This window comes from Nesoenas mayeri (genome assembly GCF_963082525.1).
Source record: "Nesoenas mayeri genome assembly, chromosome: 10".
Taxonomy (NCBI): Eukaryota; Metazoa; Chordata; class Aves; order Columbiformes; family Columbidae; genus Nesoenas; species Nesoenas mayeri.
Genome location: NC_137560.1, coordinates 24,230,543 through 24,251,594, shown reverse-complemented (window position 1 = coordinate 24,251,594; position 21,052 = coordinate 24,230,543). Strand labels below are relative to the sequence as shown.

At 59.6% G+C, this 21,052-nt stretch overlaps 1 protein-coding gene across 1 annotated transcript in view; it reads left to right on the top strand.

The window, feature by feature from the left end:
- PLXND1 (plexin D1) overlaps nucleotides 1-12,884 on the top strand; it is a gene marked incomplete at both ends in the record, with an annotated part of 70,036 nt that extends 57,152 nt beyond the window's left edge. The window contains 11 exons of the mRNA XM_080350523.1: nucleotides 403-549; nucleotides 2,313-2,469; nucleotides 3,035-3,138; nucleotides 4,151-4,214; nucleotides 4,876-4,910; nucleotides 6,288-6,392; nucleotides 7,200-7,363; nucleotides 8,703-8,850; nucleotides 11,281-11,421; nucleotides 12,237-12,311; nucleotides 12,768-12,884. Of these exons, the coding sequence (XP_080206649.1) occupies nucleotides 403-549; nucleotides 2,313-2,469; nucleotides 3,035-3,138; nucleotides 4,151-4,214; nucleotides 4,876-4,910; nucleotides 6,288-6,392; nucleotides 7,200-7,363; nucleotides 8,703-8,850; nucleotides 11,281-11,421; nucleotides 12,237-12,311; nucleotides 12,768-12,884 (1,257 nt within the window). The remainder of the gene's footprint in view (nucleotides 1-402; nucleotides 550-2,312; nucleotides 2,470-3,034; nucleotides 3,139-4,150; nucleotides 4,215-4,875; nucleotides 4,911-6,287; nucleotides 6,393-7,199; nucleotides 7,364-8,702; nucleotides 8,851-11,280; nucleotides 11,422-12,236; nucleotides 12,312-12,767) is intronic.
- Nucleotides 12,885-21,052: the final 8,168 nt, after the last annotated feature.

Here is a 21,052-nt window from a genome sequence, read left to right as displayed (position 1 = left end):
CGGTGGCCAGCACAGCCCGCAGTGGCCATCACAGCCCGTGGTGGCCAGCATAGCCCGCAGTGGCAAGCACAGCCCGCAGCGCTTGCTGCACAACTTGGCCGGGCTGTGCTGGTGCTGACAATCACCGCTCACCCTCACCGAAAATCGCCCGCAGCTGTTGTTGGCTGTTATGTCCTCTTTCCCATCTGCACTGTCACATTGCCACGAGTCTGAAAACGTCTGAGCAGCCTCACGGAGAAGCTGGTGGGAGCGGGGGGTGAGGGCACGGAGCAGTCCTGCACGAGTCCTGTGTCCCGCTGCACAGAGGCACAGCGGGTTTGCAGCTCGGTGTCCCTGCAGAGCCTGTCCCCGCTGTTACCACCACCAGCTCTGGTTTTCTTACCTGCTCTTTCCTTCCTGCAGGAGACAGTCGGGGAGCCCTTCTTCCTGCTGATCTGTGCCATCAAACAGCAGATCAACAAGGGGTCCATCGACGCCATCACAGGGAAGGCGCGGTACACGCTGAACGAGGAGTGGCTCCTGCGGGAGAACATCGAGGCCAAGCCCAGGGTGAGTGCCCCCGCTGGCATCGCGTGTCCCGGCAGGGCGGGTGTGCAAACAGCTGATGTGATACTTGTGCAGGTGCAATAGCTGTGTGTATGATACACCGCCTAAGCACACGACTGCAGAACAAGGCTTGTGATGTTGGTTTGCACGTCCATCCCTTGGGGGTCACCTGAGTCCCGCAGGTTAGGGGCAGGGGGAGGTGAGAAAACTTGTTCTGCTCTATTCAGAGCGTTAAAGCAACACGTTTACCATTCCCAGCAAAGGAGCGTCTTCAGGAGGGGCGGGAAGGCGCTGGCTGCGAAGCTGAGGGCTCTGTGCTGGCTGCTGCAGAAACCGCGGTGCTGGGAGCGGCACCGGGGGAGCAGCGCAGGCCGGGCTGTGCGTGTGAAGGGCTCCGCTCCCCCCGTGCCTGACACAGCGTTCAGCAAACGCCTTTCCAGGGCCTGGGTCAAATCGTGCGTTCGGTTCCCTGGCATGAATGTGGACCGGCTGCAGCGCGGCCGGCGGGTTACCCAGATGTGCATCACCATAACTCAGAGCAGGTTCAGGCTCCACATCCTCTGCAGATTCCTGTTACCAATTGACCTGTAAACGTACAGCACAGAGTGAGAGGGGTTAGCAGCAGGGCGCAGAGCATTGGCTTTCTCAGCAGAAATGGTAACTTCGTAAGTCTGAGCAGGAGAGATGCGACTGCTTCCTACTTCGTTTGCAAGAAGATGAACAAAAGCGAACAGGGGATGTTGCAGGAAGGAGAGCAATGCAGGGTTAGTGCTGACTCACTGGCAGTCCCCCCCATTGCTGGTAGCTGAACTCTGCTTTAAAAAACACCTGCACAATACACAATGTGAAAAAAACATCTTTATTTAGTGCTATGGAAAAAAATTGGACTTCATCTGTGCATTCACATTGTTCTCGTGGTCAAGGATGCCAAGCCTGTGTGCTGTACTTCAAAGCAGAGCTTGCAGAGTGGCTCCAGGCTGTGAAAACCCCAGCTGTAAATGCCACACGCCGCTGCTTGCTGTGGGGCGGCTTCAGGGCTGTGTCTGCCACCGAGTGGAGCTCAGCGCTGTCCTCGGGCGCGGGCACACCGGGAGGACTCAGCAGAGGCAGAGCCGGGGCTGTCCCGGAGCGAAGCCTGGCCAGGGGAAGAGGCCACGCTGGTGCCGCTGGGGGCTGCACGGCTTGCGAGGGGAGGGGGCGCCTGGGAGAGGGGGTTTTATGAGTCACTCTCATTGCCCTGCGGCTTTCTGTGGCACCTGTAGCAGTATCTGGGCATCCCCCCTCGCAGCTGCGTGTCCGGCTGTTCAGGCTGTTCTCAGCAGGCTCCTGGGGTGCTGGGGTTGGCTCCAGCGCTGCTGCGGACCCAGCCTGCCGCGCTTAAAGCTGGTTGAAACAAAAGAGCTGAGCCCATTGCGTCGGGGAGAGGCCGAGCACCGAGCCCTGGCAGTCCCATTTGTCACCTGAGCTGAGCTGAGGTGACTGGTGACGGGGTGACCTCTCCTCCTGCCCCCACGGTGGTCTCTGCGTGTCAGGGCTGAGGCCCATTAGAGAGGCAGCCGTGGGGAAGCTGTGGCCTTGCTGCCTGCGTCCTCCTGGCTCCATCAACAAACAGGGGCCTTCAGCCTCCGAGGGCTGTAAATCAGCGCCCCTCGCTAGCGGGAAAGCACAGGGAGCTGCGTTTGTTCAGCCTGATCCCCAGCAGCCTGCGCGGTCCCGGGGAGCCGGCAGAGCCGGGCAGGTCACCCCAACCCAGCCTCTGTCCGCAGAACCTCAACGTCTCCTTCCAAGGCTGCGGGATGGACTCCCTGAGCGTCAGGGCCATGGACACGGACACGCTCAGCCAAGTGAAGGAGAAGATTCTGGAGGCCTTCTGCAAGAACGTGCCCTACTCCCAGTGGCCAAGGGTGGAAGACGTCGACCTCGGTAAGGAGCAGATGCGTTGGACCGGCCGGTCCTACAGCCGGAGGAAGCGGCTGGTGTTGCGCGGTTGCTCGCGGTGTCTGTCCGAGGGCAGCGGGTGAGGCAGCGCTGGAGAGAGAGCAGACATGGAGGCAGCCTTGTTCTGAGGGTGTCTGCAGGGGATGGGACCAGATCCTTGTGGGCGGGAGGGAGCCAGGTAACAGGAAAGACGCTTTAGGAGAGCCCGAGCTGAGCAAAGGGATGCTTGGACTTGCACCCTTTAAAGCCCATAGTCTTAATCCCAAAACGGGGACGCTCTGAGCCTGCACGTGCCTTGTCAATACGTGTCTCACCATAAGCAGCTGTAAGGGAGCCCATGGGCTCCTGTCCTGCCACAGATGCAGGTCTGTCATTTATCTACCCAGTGCTCGACTTCTCATCCTGAAATTTAATAAGGATCCCAGCCCAGTGCTGGTGAGAGGAGCCCGTGCTGCCAGTGGCGCCCCCGTGCCCCGCGGCGGGCCGTGGAGCCCCCGACCCGCGGCACGTCCCTCCCCGGGCGCGTCACCTCTCCCTCCTCTGTGCGCAGAGTGGTTCGCCACCAGCACCGACAGCTACATCCTGCGGGACCTGGACGACACCTCGGTGGTGGAGGACGGCAGGAAGAAGCTGAACACATTAGCACATTACAAGGTAATCCTGGCAGGCTGCGGGAAAGCTTTGCTTCCTCGGAGCCTGCCTGGCCCCAGGGGCGAGCTGCGGTTCCCCTCCAAAAACAGGATTATCAGGAACAGGCAGGGAGGTTGCCATAGCTCCGCCAGAGCTTCCGGGGAATAGACATCTGCCCTGGCGAGAAGCTCGTTAATATTGCAACACACTGAAACTAATTAAACACTCTTCATGCAAAACAAGTTATTACTGACAACAGAAAGAGGAGGAAAAAAGCTCCTATTCCCAACGGCCACCAGCTTAGCTGATTAGTATCACTCTGCTCTTGATCCGTGCTGCTGAAATCACGGGCACAGTTGTCGCGGCCCGCTCTGAGAGCAGGGGCGGGGATGCCATCGAGGAGCAGAGGCCAAAGGGCGGGGAAAAGTGGCAAATCAAATTGTTTTCTCGACCGTTTTTCCTTTTAAAATTAAATGAAACCAGAAGTTCTTCTATGATTTCCATATTCCTGAGTATGCCTGGGAGCACAATCCTCACTGGTCTGTAGCGGTGCACGGAAAATCAAAACCGGAGCTGAGTACTTATTAATATGGTGATTAGTGTAGCAGCCGTGCTGCAGAGCCCCGGCGCTGGCCCGGCGCCCGCAGCGCGGAGCGGTGGCACCGGCCCGCGGCGCAGGCTGCGCGCGCTCCTCCCCTTCCAGGGAAAGGCAGAACACACCTGCGTAGTGCTCCTTCCTCTTCAGAATACCTGGTGTCGACATCCAAAGTGTATCTTGGACACACAGATTTGCCTGATTCCTGTCAGATTTGAGAATCTCACTGTCTTGCATTTGCATTTTAAAGACCATTTCCATGTAGGGCAGTGGCGTCACTGGCGGTTTCCAGGCTGGGGAGGGAGCAGGGCAGGCATGAGGATGTTGAGCAGTGATTGCACCAGTGTCCCTGGCCCCTGGGGTCTCCGTGGGGCCGTCCGTGGCTCCGTGGGAGGCACCTTTAAGCCCTGTCCTCATCATCTGCTTTTCCTTCCTCCGCAGATCCCCGAAGGGGCGTCCCTGGCCATGAGTTTGTCGGACAAGAAGGACAGCACGCTGAGCAGAGGTAGCGTGTCGCCTCGCTTCCCCATCGCCGCTGGCCGGGCAGGAGCGCTTGTGTTGCAGAGGGGTGTGTGGCCAGGGCTGCGCCCGCTGCCAGCCCCAGCCTGCGTGCTGGGCTGTGGTGTCACCGGCACTCACAGATCGCCCCGTTGTAGCAGGGTGTTGGGCAGAGCTGGGTGCTTTCCAGCCCAGTTACGCATGCAGTTTTTGGTCAGTGTATTTCAAGGTTTCAGGCCGTGCAGAGGGTCAGAATAGACCAAGGGAGACAAAAATTCACATTGAGCAAGGAGTTTCAAAGCCCCTCTCCAGGCTGTCTGCGTGGTGGGTGTCCCTGCGCCTGCTGAACACGGAGTTACGGCCCTGGTGACTGTGGGCATCGCGGTGCAGGCGTGTCCCTGTGATTATCCTGCTCTTGCTCCCTCTTGGGTGCCTCTTAAAACACCCTTGGGAGACCTCGAGTCCCCCCTCCAGTGCTTCCTGAGGGGCTCCCCATGCACCCCAGAAGGTGATAAACACAACCGACACAAAAACGCTGCGGTCGCGTGGGTGGGAACACCCACTCGGTGTCGGGGCTCTTGGGGAGGGCAAAGCAGCTCCTGACACGGGGCGTCTGGGGCGGGTTTGGGCCCCTGACTGAGCTGCCGTGTCTCTCTTGCGCTCCACAGTGAAGGACCTGGACACGGAGAAGTACTTCCACCTGGTGAGTGTCCCGCTGCTGTGGGGCTGCACGGTGGGGGCTGGGCTGGGCCATCCCACAGCGGACAGCGCGACGGGGTGTCCCCTGCTGCCGGGGGCTGGCAGGGACACGTTCCCCGGGACAGCACGGGGAGCGGGGTGACCCGTCCGGCCGCGGGTGCACAGCGACCCCTCGTCTCTCCTGCGCTTCAGTCTCTGCATCCTGTTTTTTCAGCACGTGTGATGAAAGAGGAGAAAACCTTCTCAGCCTCACTGAGATTAACTTAATTCATCTCCGTGGGCGGGAACGTCAGGTGTGATGAACAAGCTGCCTCGGGGCTCGTTAGTTTTCTTTGGAGAGGCGCACAGAGGCACAGAGAGGTTATCTGGAGACAAGCTTTAGTACAACGGGACATCATAAAAAATTACCAGGATGGCAAAACAATTGTTGTGCCCAGTGTAGCTGTAAGCAGCTGCAGGGAGCCAGGAGCACGGTGGGTGCCACCGGTAGCACTCACGGCAGCCTGGGTCACGCAGGGACCCGGGAGCGCGGCCGGTGCCGCCGGTAGCACCCACGGCAGCCTGGGACATGCAGGGAGCTGGGAGCGCGGCTGGTGGTGCCGGTAGCACCCACGGCAGCCTGGGTCACGTCCTGTGGGAGCCGCCGCCCCAGGGCTCGGAGATGAATGAGCTCTGCCCCTGCGCGCTGGGAGTGCCGAGTGCTGAGCGGTGCTAAAAGCTGCGATGAGAAAGTGTGATGGACAACGACAATATTTTGTAGCTTCATTTTTCTTTTCTCCGCTGAAGTGTCTGTGCTCAAATCAAGCACAAACACGATACACGCACGCACAGGCACGCGCAGAGCAAGGGGGAGAAGGGACAGGAAACCAAATGCGCACACGTGAAACAATGCCAAGATGGACTTAAATGGCCTGCTAGGTCATTGTAGAGCCGTAATTAAATGACCTGACCAGTGGAATATTTATTTTTGTTTTTAAAAAGGCCAGGGTAGAAACATTGGCTGATGGTTCTTGCACCTTTTCCAAACCCAAGCAAGCCGGTTTGGTTTCCGTGGCAGCTTTGTGCGTTGCTCCCGGGAGCCCGAGGTGCAGCCGAGTGCTGCGCGGCCAGGAAGGCGAGCAGACTAACGCGCGAAGTGAGATTGATTGTTTCATTTCTTTGTCTAGCTTGAGAGAGGCAATAAAGAGCGCAGGAGAAACATACGTCATGAAAACTGAGTATTATGAACCACTTTTTTAAAGCTGTATAAGAGTGTATGTGTAACACACTAACTGCTTTTTAACTGAATTTTACGTGCAGTTGCCATTCTATAGTTACAGGAGAGGTCAGTGTGACACCTGCAGAGGGGAGCGCTCTGAACGTGTGCTTTCTGTCGGAGCAGGTTCTCCCCACCGATGAGTCCGTTGAACACAAGAAGTCGCACAGGCAGAGCCACAGGAAGAAGGTCCTGCCGGAGATCTACCTGACCAGGCTGCTCTCCACCAAGGTGGGAGCGGGGGCTGGTGCCAGGAGCGCTGGGGGCTGTGCGGGAGCGGGGGCTGGCGCTGGGGGCTGGTGCTGGGGGCTATGTGGGAGCGGGGGCTGTGTGGGAGCGGGGGCTGCAGGCAGCCGCTCTCTGGGCGCGGTGGGGCCCTGTACGGGCGGTGGGAGCAGGTTCAGGAGCAGGTTCAGGAGCAGGTTCAGCAGTGCAGCCGGCTCCCCCCTCCCCAGCTCGCGCGTGGAGCAGTGTGTAGCCCCATGCCATCTCTCCGGGCCGAGCTGGGCTCTGTGCGCGTGATGCTGAGCGCTGCAGGGCTCACGATGCACAGTTCAGACCCAAACCCATCTCCTCAGCCAGGGATCCTGCTGGGAAAGTAGCTGGAGATGCTCAGCTCTGTCTGTGCAATCTTAATTCAGATTGGAACTTGCCCGCTCTGTGCGGATGCTCCAGCAGTTGGGCTCCCAGCCCATCTTTAATCCCAGCATGATGCCTCACTGGAGCAGAGATCACAAGGATGGCCAGCAGTCTCAGTCTTCTTTGTATTTACTGTGCAGAACAATCACAGATGTGAGATCCTAGCAGTAAGAAAGAAAAATCTCAATGCCAAAAGAAATTAAACCCAAATGCAAGCTAATTATATCGCTATGCACAAACAAACCTTTCCCTCCCTGCTTCGGCATCCCCTTTCTCTTCTCGTTTATCCAACGGGCAGCGAAGGCTTTCCCGTTGTGCGCAGCTTCGCAGCCCCTCGCGCCGTGTTCTGGGCTGGGTCCTGCGGCGCTCCCGGCCCCATCCTGTGCCCTTGTCCCGCAGGGCACGCTGCAGAAGTTCCTGGACGACTTGTTCAAAGCCATTCTCAGCATCCGAGATGATAAACCCCCTGTGGCCGTGAAGTATTTCTTTGACTTCCTAGAGGAGCAAGCAGAGAAAAGAGGGATCACAGACCCTGACACTATGCACATCTGGAAGACCAACAGGTTTGGAAGAGGAAATCTTCCTTTCCTTCTTTCCTTCCTTCCTTCTGTCTCAGGAGCAGCAGCTGCAGAGTCTTGGTGTCCCGGGCGAATCTTTAGGTTGCTAAGAGTAGAAGAGGGACTTGGAAAACAGGAGGGTGGCGAGGAGGCGGTGAAAGATGAGGCCAGGCACAGGCTTGGAGAGTTTTGAGCCAGCGGAGCTCAGGGGGGCGGCGAGCTGGAGGGGCAGGCGCAGCAGGTAGAGGGCAGGACCAGCTGGCACACTGATACAGTTACAGCAGAAACAGAAGAGACAGGACGGAGACAGCAGTGGTGGTAGCTCCGAGCATGGGGATCTGAGGCAGAGTCCAAAATCATGTCAGGTCTTAAAACACCATGGAGCTTTTAAAAGCAGCATATTTGGCTCCTTTTCACTTGCTTTCTGGCTTTTCAGCCCTTGGGGGCACTTTTCCTGAATTATCTGGTGAACAAAGCTGCGGCTGCGGGGTGTTCAGGGGTCTCCAGGAGCTGTGGCGGCGCGGGGACCGGTGGGAGCGGCGCTGGCGACCCCAGCAGCAGGAGCGCCCAGGAGAGGCTCCGCGCTCCTGAGGCTGCAGGGACAGGGGCTGCCAGCCCAACACGTGGAAATTAACACCAGATTTGGCTGGGATAGCAGGCGTGCAGACACAACCGCTGAGCTGTGGGTTTGCCTGCCCTTCATTACCTGTATTTGCCAGTAGAGCAAAGACGGTGGCTTTCACTCCTCAGCTGCTGCAGAGGGATGGCAGGAGTGGCGAGTGATATACTGAAATTGTGCTGTGGCCAAACGAGCGCTGAAATAACTGGAGGAGAAAATTATGAGAGAGTAGAAAAAAAAGAGGACACATGAAGTGCATTTCACAGGGCCAGGCTTACCATCAGAACAACGTGACAGTACTGTCAGGGAAGACGGAAAAGGAGCTGACACCATTGCTACAAAAAGCAGCAAGTGAGGAAGCCTGATGTGACAGCCCCGTGCGGGCAAACCTGCCGGTGTGCGTGCTGGCCCACGGCTGGCGCAGGGGCTGCACGAGCCAGGGACCAGGATGGGGTGCACACTCACCTGGGCAAGGACAGGGGTGCACTCTCCCCATAGGAGGCTGTACGTGTCTCCTGGCCGTGCCACACGCTCCAGCCTGAGGTCTCTCTGGGTGCAGACGTGTGCCTGCCCTCCAGCGAGGGGCTGATTAAATAGCTGAAACCGGCTCCTCATCTTTTCCTCTCTACTCTTCACTTTATTTCATGATCCTTCCTGCATTTCCTCCCCTCTCCCCTGGAGTACAAAAACCTCACGGGTGTGTGTTCTGGCTCCTTTCCCTCGCAGCCTACCTCTCAGGTTTTGGGTCAACATCCTGAAGAACCCCCAGTTCGTCTTCGACATCGACAAGACAGACCACATCGACGCCTGTCTGTCGGTGATCGCCCAGGCCTTCATCGACGCCTGCTCCCTGTCGGACCTGCAGCTGGGCAAGGTACCGGAGGGGACATCTCCCTGCGATCAGTTCTCCCCTTCCTTTTCCCCGCACTTGGCTCAGGCTTGAGCTTGATACTTGCACTGCTCCTGTCACAGAGAGCAGTTGGGGAGCGGGGACACACGGTCACCAGCAGGACGCACGAAATGCTGAGGCCCCAGCCCAGCAAGCTGGGTGGATGGAGCCCCGGCCGCTGGCTCCGTGTCCCCAGGCGGCTGTGTGAGCCGTCCCTTGGTCCCAGGAGAGCACCCAGCTTGGGGCAGCGTCCGAATCGGGCTGGTCTAGGGGACGGCAGCAGTCTGACAATCCCGTAACAGCTGCTGAGGGGTCACATGAACTGCAGTGGCAGGATGGGAGGTGCTGCAGCTTCAGGTGCAGGTTTGATCCCCGCGGCTGGTGGTTCCTGCACAGCCCCTCACCCAGGAGGAGCTCAGGAGGGAGCCGAGGGGCACGGGGACCAGCTGGGGCCGGCACACTCTCCCAGGCGTCGCAGGTGGGAGCGGCTGGCGGGCACGGCCGTGTCCCTGCCCGGGGAGCACAGGTGTTCCCTGGCGCAGTGTCCTTGTCACACGCTGGCTGCAGAGCCCGCACAGCGTCCCGCGGGGCCGGGAGGCAGCGGGACACCCAGCGCCCACGGTTCCTGCTCCCCGCGGGCTTGGCTGAGCGCGGTGTTGACGTTTGAAACTTCCCGACATAAACAAGTTTTACTAAGAAACGCTGTAAATCGTCCCCGTCCCCAAGGCTGGCGGCAGCGCCGTGTGTGATGTGGGGGACCCTGCGGAGCGAGGGCCGGGAGCCGGACGCTGCTCCGTGTGGCTCCAGAGCAGGGGCAGCAGGAAGCCTGTGCTGGGAGAGGTTAACGCTGGAGGAAGATCTAATGAGCGCTTGATTTTTTGTTTGTTTGGGTTTGGGACTTTTTTTGCATGTATTACGAAACAGCCACAATTCGTCCTTGTCGCGCTGCGGATGAGGGGAAGAGGGGTCAGCTGGAGTCAGACAGCAGATGGAAACATTTTTTAGGAATACAATAGCATAAGTGAAGGAATTGTTGAGTAATATGGGAAGAATAAATCCTCAGCATAAAAATCAGCTTGCATATACACGCACTGTATCACTGAACGTTTTCCAGGCTGGATGCGGCCCCTGGTTGTAGGATGTTGTTCTTAAAACTGCAGATGTGAGAGTGGGTTCAGATTCTGCACAGCTACAGTGTGCAAGCAGTTAATAAACCAGTACCCAGCTCTACAGAACACAGACAAATCAGACACAAATTAAAACATAACTTTAAAGAGAGGCAGCATGGGTTTCCTTTGTGTTTCCGAGGAAAAAAACCCACAAAACACAAACCAAGCCCAGCGTCATGAGCAGGCTCTGTAACTTGGCTGTATTCCTGTAGTGCCTTGTCACTGGGTTTGAAAATAAACTGCTGAGGGATCTGGTGCCACAGCCTGGTGCCCGTTTCCCGATTCCCCCGCAGCATTAGACACGGCACATATTGCAGCAGCAGATTGCAGCCGCTCCGGCTTCCCGATTCACTGCCCGGCGCAGCTGACGCTGCTGCTCCGCGGGCACAGCCCGGCGAAGCCGCTCCGCTCCGCGCCAGGGCAGCGGGACCGGCCCGCGCGCCACCGCGCTCCCCCGGGGCTGTTTCCCTGCGGGATCGGCCAGGTTCATTCCCAGGGCAATGATATCAGCGGGGCAGGATTGCCTTGCGGTTACAATAAGTCGTGCTGGCATTTGCAAGGAGCGCAGGCAGGGTTATGTCTTCACCGGTACAACCCGATCGTGTGGCCGGGAGGTTAAAACTGCTCTGTCCAAGCTGACATTAATCAAGAGAACTCAGTATTTTCTGTTAATTACTTCACACGCACTCAATATAGGCCAGGCAGGCTGAGTTAGCCAATGCAAAATAAATCAAAGCTACATGAAAAATCCAAGAGCAACATTTCAACTGACAAAGTTCAGCTTGTAACACAGCTTTGTTCTTCAGTTTAAATCAAGCTGGCTGCTCAAGAGACCCGAGTAAATGCATGCAGAAGCCCTTGTTACCAATTTCCACATGCAGAGCCACAACCACAAGTGTTTTATCCAACACTGTTGTGTTATGCTCATCTGCAGGGTGTCACCGGGCAGCAAGGCACCTCGCCTGCCCTGTGCACGCGTTTATCCTGCCCCTGGTGCAGAATGAGACCCCACAGACCCTCCACCCGCATGGCAGCTGCCGAACGTTTCGCTCACACCAGGAGGGCAGAGGGACGGGCCATGGCTCTGTGCACCGGGACGCGTTCCAGCAAGTGCCCATCATTAGCCAGACCAAAGACCTGGCTGTTGGTGACCCCACCGGTCATTGGGGTTGGTGCTTTGGTCAAATAGGATGAAAGGTTTTGAGCCAGGAAGAGTACAGTGTCTGATTTTGGTATCTCACTCTAGGACTCCCCGACCAACAAACTCCTGTACGCCAAGGAGATCCCCGAGTACAGGAAGATAGTGCAGCGATACTACAAGCAGATCCACGACATGCCCCCGCTCAGCGAGCAGGAGATGAACGCCCACCTGGCCGAGGAGTCGCGGGTGAGGGCTGCGGCGCGGTGGGCGCGGCTGAGCCGGCATGCGCCCGGGGCTGCGCCGCGGCGGGGAGCACCGGCCCCGCTCCGCGCCGGGGGCTGCAGGGAGCGCGGGAACGCAGGCTGCGGTCAGCTACGCTCAGGTGCCGGAAAGAGCAAACAAGAAAGGATATTTTGCCTCAAACTTCCAGGCACAAAATTCCTCTGACCTAATTCCAAGCATCTTCAATTAGTGCCAGAGCTGCAGTAAACACCCACGAGTTAGCTTGAACCTAACTTGCTTTGGCACCACGGGGAGCTGGAAGCAAAACTGAGTGCCAGAGAGCCAGGAAGTTGGGAGAAGGATCGCTGCACCCCCTGGCCAGCTGGCCCGGTGTGCAACGCCAGCCCTGGCACCAGCCACGGGAGCTGGCAGCCGCGCTCTGGCTGCACGTCCCGCCAGCGTGCACCGCAGCCTCCTCACAACCAAACCCCTGCCAGCGGCGTCCCGGCCCCAGCTGCCTCCTGGGGCTTTTCTGCCACGCTCCTCTGCCCAGCTCTTGCGCTGCCCCATCCTTTGGGACGGCTTTGAGCACCGAGGGATAAACAGCGTGACCGAGCGTGGGCACTTAAGGATGCCTTTAAAAATACTGACACTGTTTCTGATGTAAGCAAATGCACCTTCCTTAAAGGAGCAAGGCTAAAGCCTGGCTGCATCAATGCAACAGTAACAAAAATACCTAGGCAAAACCTTTTAATCTACTTAATGCCTGCTGTTTGGGTTTGAACTCGCTTGCTGTATCATGTTAATATTCTTCCCTTCTTTGTTCTGTCTTTATAAAGAAATACCGTAATGAATTCAATACCAACGTCGCCATGGCTGAGATATACAAATACGCCAAGAGATATCGCTCCCAGGTGAGTGGGTTCAGCTGCACTCAGGCTTCAGCATACCTGTGGAGGGAATAACAAGCAGGATAATAACAAACAGTATTTTGTAACTGAGCGGTCAGATGCCTGCATCCAGCCCCACAGAAAAGGGATTAGCGTTGTTTGCATAATCCCACGCACACATGTAATATATGCGCACACAGATGCACCTGCTCTCCTTGGCTGAGAAGGCCAGCTCTTCCTGGCTGATTTTAACAGCGTTTGGCTGGGCCAGACTGGAGCAGGAGGGCAGAGCACACTGACACGGTCCACTCCCAGAGGTGCCCCCGCTGTGCCGGTGGCGGCCGTGCTGGGTGCTGCCGCTGCCTGGGGCGCCTTCCCTTCCCAGCCCTGCTCGGGGCTCTCCGGGGTTCGGTCCCAGCAGGGCTGGCAGGTGGGCACCCCAGTGCTGTCCCCCCACCCACCTGCCCGTGTCCCCTACAGATCGTGGCCGCCCTGGACGCCAACCCCACGACAAAGCGCACCCAGCTCCAGCACAAGTTTGAGCAAGTGATCGCGCTCATGGAGGACAACATCTACGAGTGCTGCAGCGAAGCCTAGGCCGACCGCAGCCCTGCAGCGACCTTCCCGCAGCACAGCGCCATGGGGAGCCGCCTTCAGCCGCGGATTCACCACGGCTCGCCTCTGCCACGGTCACGCTCAAACCAGCCCCGTGGTGGGGTTGGCCTGGCTCGTGGCTGAAGGGCTCCCTCTCCCAACAAGAAGCCACGAGACACCTCTCTGAGCAGCTCAAAACCCCTCTGGTCTGCACTGTGGCACCTGTAATTTATTTGCTGTTGCCAGCCAGAAATGGAGACACGACACCTGCGGCCAGCTCAGTCCCCCCTTCCCCCTGATCAGCGCCTGGGCAGGCAGCGGCTGCTGCATCCCCGCTCGTGGTTCCTCAGGATGAGACATGGGGCTGCAGAGCAGGAACGACAGACGCGGAGCAGAGGGGAACCCAGGGAGCACCGAGCAGAGATGGCAAAGGCCACCGGAGCAACGCTTGCGCTCCCTTCTACACCATCCCTCAACATCCTTGTTTTTCCAACACCAGGGACTCTCAGCTGTTCACTATCTGCTGCATTCTGTGTATTATTGTGCCTTTTAATTTTTGTACTGTATGTGTAAACATAACCACTCCTCCATCTGAGACTTGGGCAGCACCGGGAACTTGGGGCTGAGAAAAAGCAGTTGCTTCCCAAGCAGCTAAACACGGCGCAAGCACTTTATCCCCCAACAGAGACGGCTGTTACGGAGCTGGGGGAGCGTGTTACGTGTCAGCCAGCATGGGAAGGGGTGTTCCCCCTCCCCGGGTCCTGCATCTGCCTGCACTGTGCACGGGGGTTGCAGCAGGTTGGCAAATGTCCCGGCTTTCAGGCGACTGGTCCCAGGCACAGCTTCTGCCCAGAAACCAGACGAGGTGGGAAAGGGAAGGGCTGGTGCCCCACAGCCCCCCGGCCGTGCTGGGCGAGCACGCAGCGTGGTGCTGCCCCGGCAACGCTGCCGGTGCCGGGGATCAGCTCCTGCTGACGGCCTCTGCCAGAGCAATGGGAGCCACGCGCAGGGATAACACAGGCAGCATCTCCCTCCCTCTGCCTCGTGCAGTCTCCTCCATCCCCCAAACAGGGTCGCTGCTGCAGAGGTGTCTTCCCAGAGCAGCCTGTTCCCCTTGCTCTGCACCCAGCCGCCGTGGCTGCCACCCAAGAGAGCGCGGTTCTGCGGCCTCTGCTCTGGGTTTGGCCTGCAAAGGCGCAGGGACCGGAGCCCGTCCCTGTGACCATGCGGTGCTCCCACCCGCAGAGCAGCTCCAGCGCCGCAGGCTGCAGGGGCAGCAACGTCCCGCTGCACGGACACAGCTCACCCGAGACAGAAACGTCCCTGCTGCCCCACGCAGCCGCGCTGGAGCAAGCCAGTCCTAGCTCCGTGGGCTGCCCTTTGGGGAGCCGAGGCAGCTGTGGCCATGCTGGTGTCTGCAGTCACACGGGCCCCTCCGCAGAGGCTGCACCGCAGCAGCGCCGCGTGCTCGGAGCCAGCGGCCCCACGCAGGCAACCTACCCGTGACAGTACACCCAGCGCAGCCACCGCGTTTCCCAACTGCCAAACAGAAAACGCAAGCTCCTACCTCAGTGCGGGCAGGGCCGGCGGGGGCTGCGCCGCGCTGCTCGTCCGGCTGGCGGGTGCGCCTGGGGCCCGCCGGAGCTCTGCTGGCACTGCCCGGGACCGGCGCCCTCCATCCCATCCTTCTCCGTGACGCCACGTGTGTCGGAATCGGAACATCAGAATTGCGTATGTGTATATAGATATCTATTTTAAAACAAATGATAGACTTTATCCAGTATGTTAAAAGGGGGGTAGGGAGGGGAGGGAAAGGGGAAGAAGAGGGTTTTTTAAAGCAAACTACAAAAAAAGTACATACACTGTGGAGGTTTCAATGTCTTTGCTGAGGATGTGGCTTCAGAATAGACACTCTAAGAATGTAGCTGGGCTACATTTTATTTTGAAAGTGATTTCACAAAAGATTCTTGAATTTTTTTGTTTTTCTTTTAGAAACTGTGAATAGCTGCCGGAGATACAGGCGGGCCCAGCACAGGGACAGCGAGGGTGACAAGGACAGGGTGGCAGAGGACGTTGAGCTTGGCTGGAGGTGGGAAAGGGCCATGGGGTGACAGCCTCGTGTTGTTAGAAGGAAGGGACACAGGTGAGCTGACAGGATAGTTTGCCTCCAGGTGCTGGGACCGGGCCACCCATTAGGGCCTATTGCTTTATTATTTAATTTTTTCCAAAGAAAAAAAAAGTAGTTGCTACAACCGTTTTAAAGAAACAACTTCAACAGAGCAGAAGCTTGAGGGTTTGTAGTGCTGTCTGGAACCCCCGAGCCCTTTGTAACATGTTTTTAAACTTTGGCACGTGTTGTGGGTGTAGTGCCCTTACCTGCTGTGTGGTGGAAGTGGCAGACTCTTGGAAAAGCCTATCTTTGTAATAAAACAAGGTGCTAAGTACGCGTGGTGCGGTTCCTGCCCTGCGCACACAGGGCACGCAGCGCGGGGAGCTCTGCGCGCACGAGCCGTGCCCGGCGGCAGCTCAGCCGACGCCTCCCCGCGTCCATGCGTGCCGGGTGTTGGCCCCGCGGTGCTGAGCCCCGGTGGCCACGCGCTGCTGCTGCTCCCCGGCACCGCAGCTCCTGCCAGAACAGGACCTGGCGCGAGGGGGAAGGTCGCAAGGACGCAGCCGGAGCCGTGACCCAGCCGCACGCTGTGCTGCCGCAGACCGGTAACACCGGCGGTGCCCGGGGCCGGGCACACATCCCTCATCCCTCTCCCAGCCCCGAACACCCGCCCCGTCCACCGCCAGCCCTCGAGGCTTCGCCTTCAGCCCCGTGCACCAGTGCAGCCCATAGGTCTTAATAGCTGTGGAATTGCTAAATCCTCACTCTTCCACCTCCCCCAACACAAGCTGCGCTTTCCAGACACCAGAGGGATTTTCTTCTCCCTCTAGAAAGTTGATTCTCAGCAAAGCTAAATCCAGCAATTAAATGATTTGGCCTCTCTCAAAGCAGAAGAGCCTCATGATCACACCAAGTGCCCGGTGAGCGAGGACACGGCTCCTGCCTGGTTGTTATGGAACGTTTCCACATGAGCAAGCAGAGCTTTGTGCGGATAACCATCGCCAGAGGAGCCGGTGGGCTCTGCTCCGTCATTACTGCAGCATCCCACACCCTGTCCCTGGGGGGACACGAGTTTCAACTCCATTAAAGATGGATCGACATGGCCAAGGCTGAAGTTTAAAGATAAGTTGGTTTGCTCAGCTCTTGCTTAAGCTCTGAAGCAAGGCCAGGAGCCTTGGAGGGCATTGGCAAGGCCAGCTGGAGATTAGCAAAATCCTCTTTAGGAAGAGAGTTTTACTTCCACTTATTTTCTCCTGCCCAGGAGGACGGTAACCCTTGGCATTATCGGGCTGACCTTCAGAAGGGCTCTGTTCCACACAGAGCAAGAGAAAAGTCAGGCATTTGAAGCTATTAAGTGGAAGTGCTCATACACCGACCCACAGGAGCTAGCAAGGCAGGTTTAGAGCTATGTTTGGGAGCTGTGCCACAGGTAAGAGCAAGAGTAACACAGCGGCCTGCAGCAAACACCCCAAACCCCTCATTGGAACCCTAAAATAGTCTGTGTTCCTCTTACCGTGAGCAGAGCACAGGCAGCCCCCCGGCGCGGGGACCCTCGCCCGTGGCACACACCGGACCTGCTGCCCCGGCACTGCCGTAATCCCGGCTCAGCCGGGCGTCAGCACAAGGGCAGCGGGAGCCTGGACACCCGCCCCACAGCGCGGGCACCGCGGCCCCACAGCGGCAGGACCGGCCAAGGCCGAGCTGCGCAGCGCCTGGAGTGCCACAGGTGCCACTGTGTCGTGGTTCACGGTCCAGGGCGCTCGGCCATTGCCCAGCACTGGGGCTCACCGCCTGCACACACGGACCCCAAAACCTGCACCCCGGAGCCCAGCACCGCTGGCTGGCCAGCTGTGCCGCTGCAGCTGGGGACACGTGGGACAGACAGGACAGCTGTCCCCGAGGCCGGCAGCTGCCGCAGCACAGCTCACCCCATGCCGCGTGGGGCAGGGCCAGGGCTGGGGGACAGAGACCCCCGAGCAGGGCAGCAGCCACGCCGCTTCACAAGGGGAGTGAACAAGCTTTATTAGTAGGCAAACATGAGTTAAAACTGTCCTGGGGACTAAAACCAACCCAAATCCTGAGGGCCTGGACCCAGCTGGGGTCCCACGGGCAGCAGGGCTGTCTGGGACCCTACAGACTCCTCTGTTCCGCAGGACGGGGGGCTGCCTTCCGCGGCCTGGCCTCCCCCTGCCCGGCTCCTGCCGTCACCCGGGGCTTCCTCGCCTTGCCCTTCGCCCCCTTCTCCTTGGGCCCGTCTTGCTGTGCCTCCTTGGGTACCTTCTCCTTGCTCTTTCCTGCTGGAGCCTTTCGGGCCCCCTTTGCCCGAGCACCTGCGGGGTTGTCGCCATGGCCCCCTCCTGCATCCTCAGCAGCTGGAGCCTTGGAAGGCCCTGGACGCCCTTTGCCGGGGGCCCGGGGGCGGCCAGCAGCTCGCGGGGGCTTCGCTCCGTCGCTCCTGGGCTTGGCTGCGGCTGGCGGCTGCACCTGGAGGGGACAGGCCGCTCTGGGCGCCGCCGTGCCACGAGATCCCAGCCCCACCGCCGGCCCCTACTCACGGCCACGGGCTTCAGCTTCTGCTTCGCTGCCGTCGGCTTCTCCTTGGTGGCGTCTGTGGGAGAAGGGGCAGCGGATGAGCGGGAGCAGCAGCACCTCCACGGGGCTGCAGCAGCCCCGGTGGCTCATGACACCCCCAGCCCTTTACCTCGCTGCTGCGCACCCGCTGCAGGGGCTCGGGGGGGCTTGGTGGCCCCTTTCCGTGCTGCCTTCGGGGGCTGCTCTCCGCCAGGGTCTGCCTTGCCCGGGGGCTGTTTCTGCCGCAGCTTCTCGGGGGCTAACTGGGGCGAGAGGGGGTGGAAGCGGGGCCGGGAGGCACCTCGGCCCCAGCCCGGCCGCTCTGGGCGGCAGCCCCTGCTCACCTTGAAGCGGCCGGTGGCCCCCACGGCCTTGGAGTTGTGTGGCCGCACCAGGTCCCCGCGGCTCAGCCCCTTGCTCAGCGCCTGCTTCAGCAGGTACTTGAGGCGGATGGGGTCCACACTGGGGTACTTGGCCAGGATGAACCTCTTGATGGCAACAACAGAGGTGCCCTTCTTCTCGTCCTGCGCCCGCAGTGCCTCCATGACCATGTGCAGGGTTGGGGGGTGCCGGGGCTGCCGGGCCAGCAGACCGGGGAGCTGGGCTGCGCCAGCGGCTTTGGCTGCGGGGAGAGACGGGAAGCACCTCTTGGAACCCGAGCTCAGCCAAGGCACTCGCACCACTAGGGGCTGCAAACCCCCAGAAACCAAACAGCCACAGCCCTGCGCACCTCTGTGGCCACACAGGGACCAGAGCCCCAGCAAAGCCCTTACCCGCCTGAGGCTCCATGGCAGCACACACCCCCAGATTCAACAGCCCGAGCTGCAGGCCCAGCCCTGCTCACAGGCTCAGCTCACCTCCAGCTCATTTATCTGATTAGCATCGCAACGGCAGGTGCTGGTTGGCAGCTGCTAATTGCTCTGGTTGCTGCCCAAGTGGGAGCAGGTGGCTGGGATGCCGAGTGCCCCTTGCCAAAGCTTTGCAAGGGGCTGGAGGGAGAAGGGGCATGGCTGGGGGGGGGGTTTGGAGAGGGGGGTCACAGTTACTCCCTGCTCGCGGGTGGCGGGGTGCTGGGGTCGGGCAGGGGCCAGCCCGTGGCGTGGGCTGCTCAGGACCTGTCCCCGGGTGCTGGTGTGACACGGCGGCTCCCTTCCCGACAGCCCCGCTGTGGGGCTGCACTGCCAGGGCAGCCTGGTGATGGGAGGGAACAAGGATCCCACAAAGGAGGTGAGGAAATGGAGATCTGCTTTGTTGGCTGTGAGCCAGGGGAGCCGCTCTCCCGCAGCAGCCCCCGGTCTGCACTTGCAGCAGGGACAGCGCGGCAGGGACAGCGCGGCTGGGACAGCGCGGCAGGGACAGCGCGGCAGGGACAGCGTCATCCCATGGGCCGGGTGTGAGCCAAACCCTCAGTCACCCGGGACCCCAAGGCGCCCAGGGCTCTTCTGCACTGTGTTAGGAACAATTCCTCCTGTGATCCCATGGCCCCTCTCCCGGCTGTTCCAGGGGGGCAGGTCACTTGTGCCGCTTTCCGTTCTGCCTGCGCTCGCGGGACGAGCCCGTCATGAGCTCCTTGGGGCAGGAACAGCATGAATGTCCCCACCACTGCTTCTCCACAGGGCACCGTGTCAGTCCCTTCCTCTTTATGTAAGAGTAGCGATGTTTTCATACGCATCATCTGCGAAAGCCTGAGAGAGGGCCAGGACTACATGCGAGCAGGGCTGGTTCACAGCCCCCTCAGTGGGCATCTTCCCGCACCAATGTACGTGCAAAGCGCTGCCCAGACAGAGCTCTGTCAGGGTCTGCGCCCCCTGCTGCGCCTGGGACAGGGACCCAGGGACCCAGGGGACAGGGACCCAGGGGACAGAGCTGGGAGAGGCACCCAGCGCCCTGTGTGCTCACTGTCCCCAGCCCAGCATCGCCAGCCGTTCCCGTTTGGTAAAAGCCGCAGCACCGAGCGTCATTCCCGTGGAGCACGGCCTCGCGGACAGCGAATAAACACCAAATCCTGCCTTCTCTTCCCTCCAAAACCAGCTCCCAGATTTGAAGTACATGAATCAGACATCAGCCTAAACACTGAATTATTCATAAAGCTCTAATCTTTAGATTTCACTGAATATGCAGAAGTATCGACAAAAAAAAATAATGAGAGAATTGTACTTGCAAATTGCTCTTTATTAAAGGTTTAACTTGCACGGGTTCTATATGTTTCCTATTAGACCTCGCAAAGCTGCATAGGATTAGAAATCAGAGAGGATAATAATGTACAAAAATAGTTTCAAATGTTGATAACACTGAACAGCGAGAAAAACATCTTATTTGTATAACTGAGCTAAAAATAAAAATGAAGAACACTGCTACAATTGCAATATGCCATCTTGTAGTGCTCCGAGCATATGTCGACGTCTCTGAGCCATATGCTCCCTTGTCTTGCCTGCTACCACGCGGCGGGAAGCTCAGCGCGGCACCGCTCCGGCCGCAGGGGCGCAAGCACCGGCCAGAAGCTCCTACTTGGGCTGACGCCAAAGCGGTGGCGGCTGGACCGGGACGGCGCCGGGAGGAGCCTGTCGGGGCCGCAGCCCCGCAGGAGCCCGGGGTGCCTGAGGGTGACGGGCAGGACGGCAGGGACAGCAGCGCACCCGCGCACTGCAGGTGCCCGCCCTCCCCGAGCACACCTGGCTGCAGCCGCACGTGGCTGTGCTGCGCCGTGCCACACCATACCATGCCACGCTGTGCCATGCTGTTCCGTACCATGCCATACCGCACCACGCCATGCTGTACTGTACCCTGCTGTGCCATGCCATACCATGCCATGCTGTGCCATCAGGCCCCTCCATGCCACCTGCTTGTGGGACCCAGAGCCATCGCCTCTGTGGCACAGAGGGGCTCATGTACACCGGTACCCTGTCCTGTCCCCTCTGCGGGGGTCGCAGTGCCTCCCGGGGCTTGTGATGGGCTGGAGGTGGGGCGGGCGGGGGCTGGGGGCACGCGGCAGGCTGCAGCACCTGGCGGCAGCCAGAGCTGCCCGGGCAGCCGCAGCGCGGCGGGGCTGAGCGGCTGGGTGCTACCGGCTGGGTGCTACCGGCTGGGTGCTCCCAGCTGGGCTCCGTCCCCAGCTGCGGAGCCGGGAGGGGTCCCCAGCTCTGGCCCCGCGGCGGCAGAGGCGGGGACGTGTCGCGGTGGGGCGAGGGAGACGATGGCGCAGGCGTGGCGGGGCGTCGGGCCCGGGGGTCTGCACTCGGGATGGGGGCGCGAGCTCTCAGCAAGTCAACAGAAAAGCACGGATTTACGCCAGTGCAGGAGCTAAGCCTTTGCATTTTAATTACAAAATGTGTGTACACATTCACAGCCTTGTTCCCAGGGGTCCTAGTGCCAGGAGAGAGGAGCCTGCCCGGCGGGGCCGTGGCCTCGGTGCGGCGGGGCAGGCGGTGGCAGCGGGGGTTCGCGCTCCCAGGGCGGTGACGGGACCCCAAGGACCGGCCGCTCGGGGGGC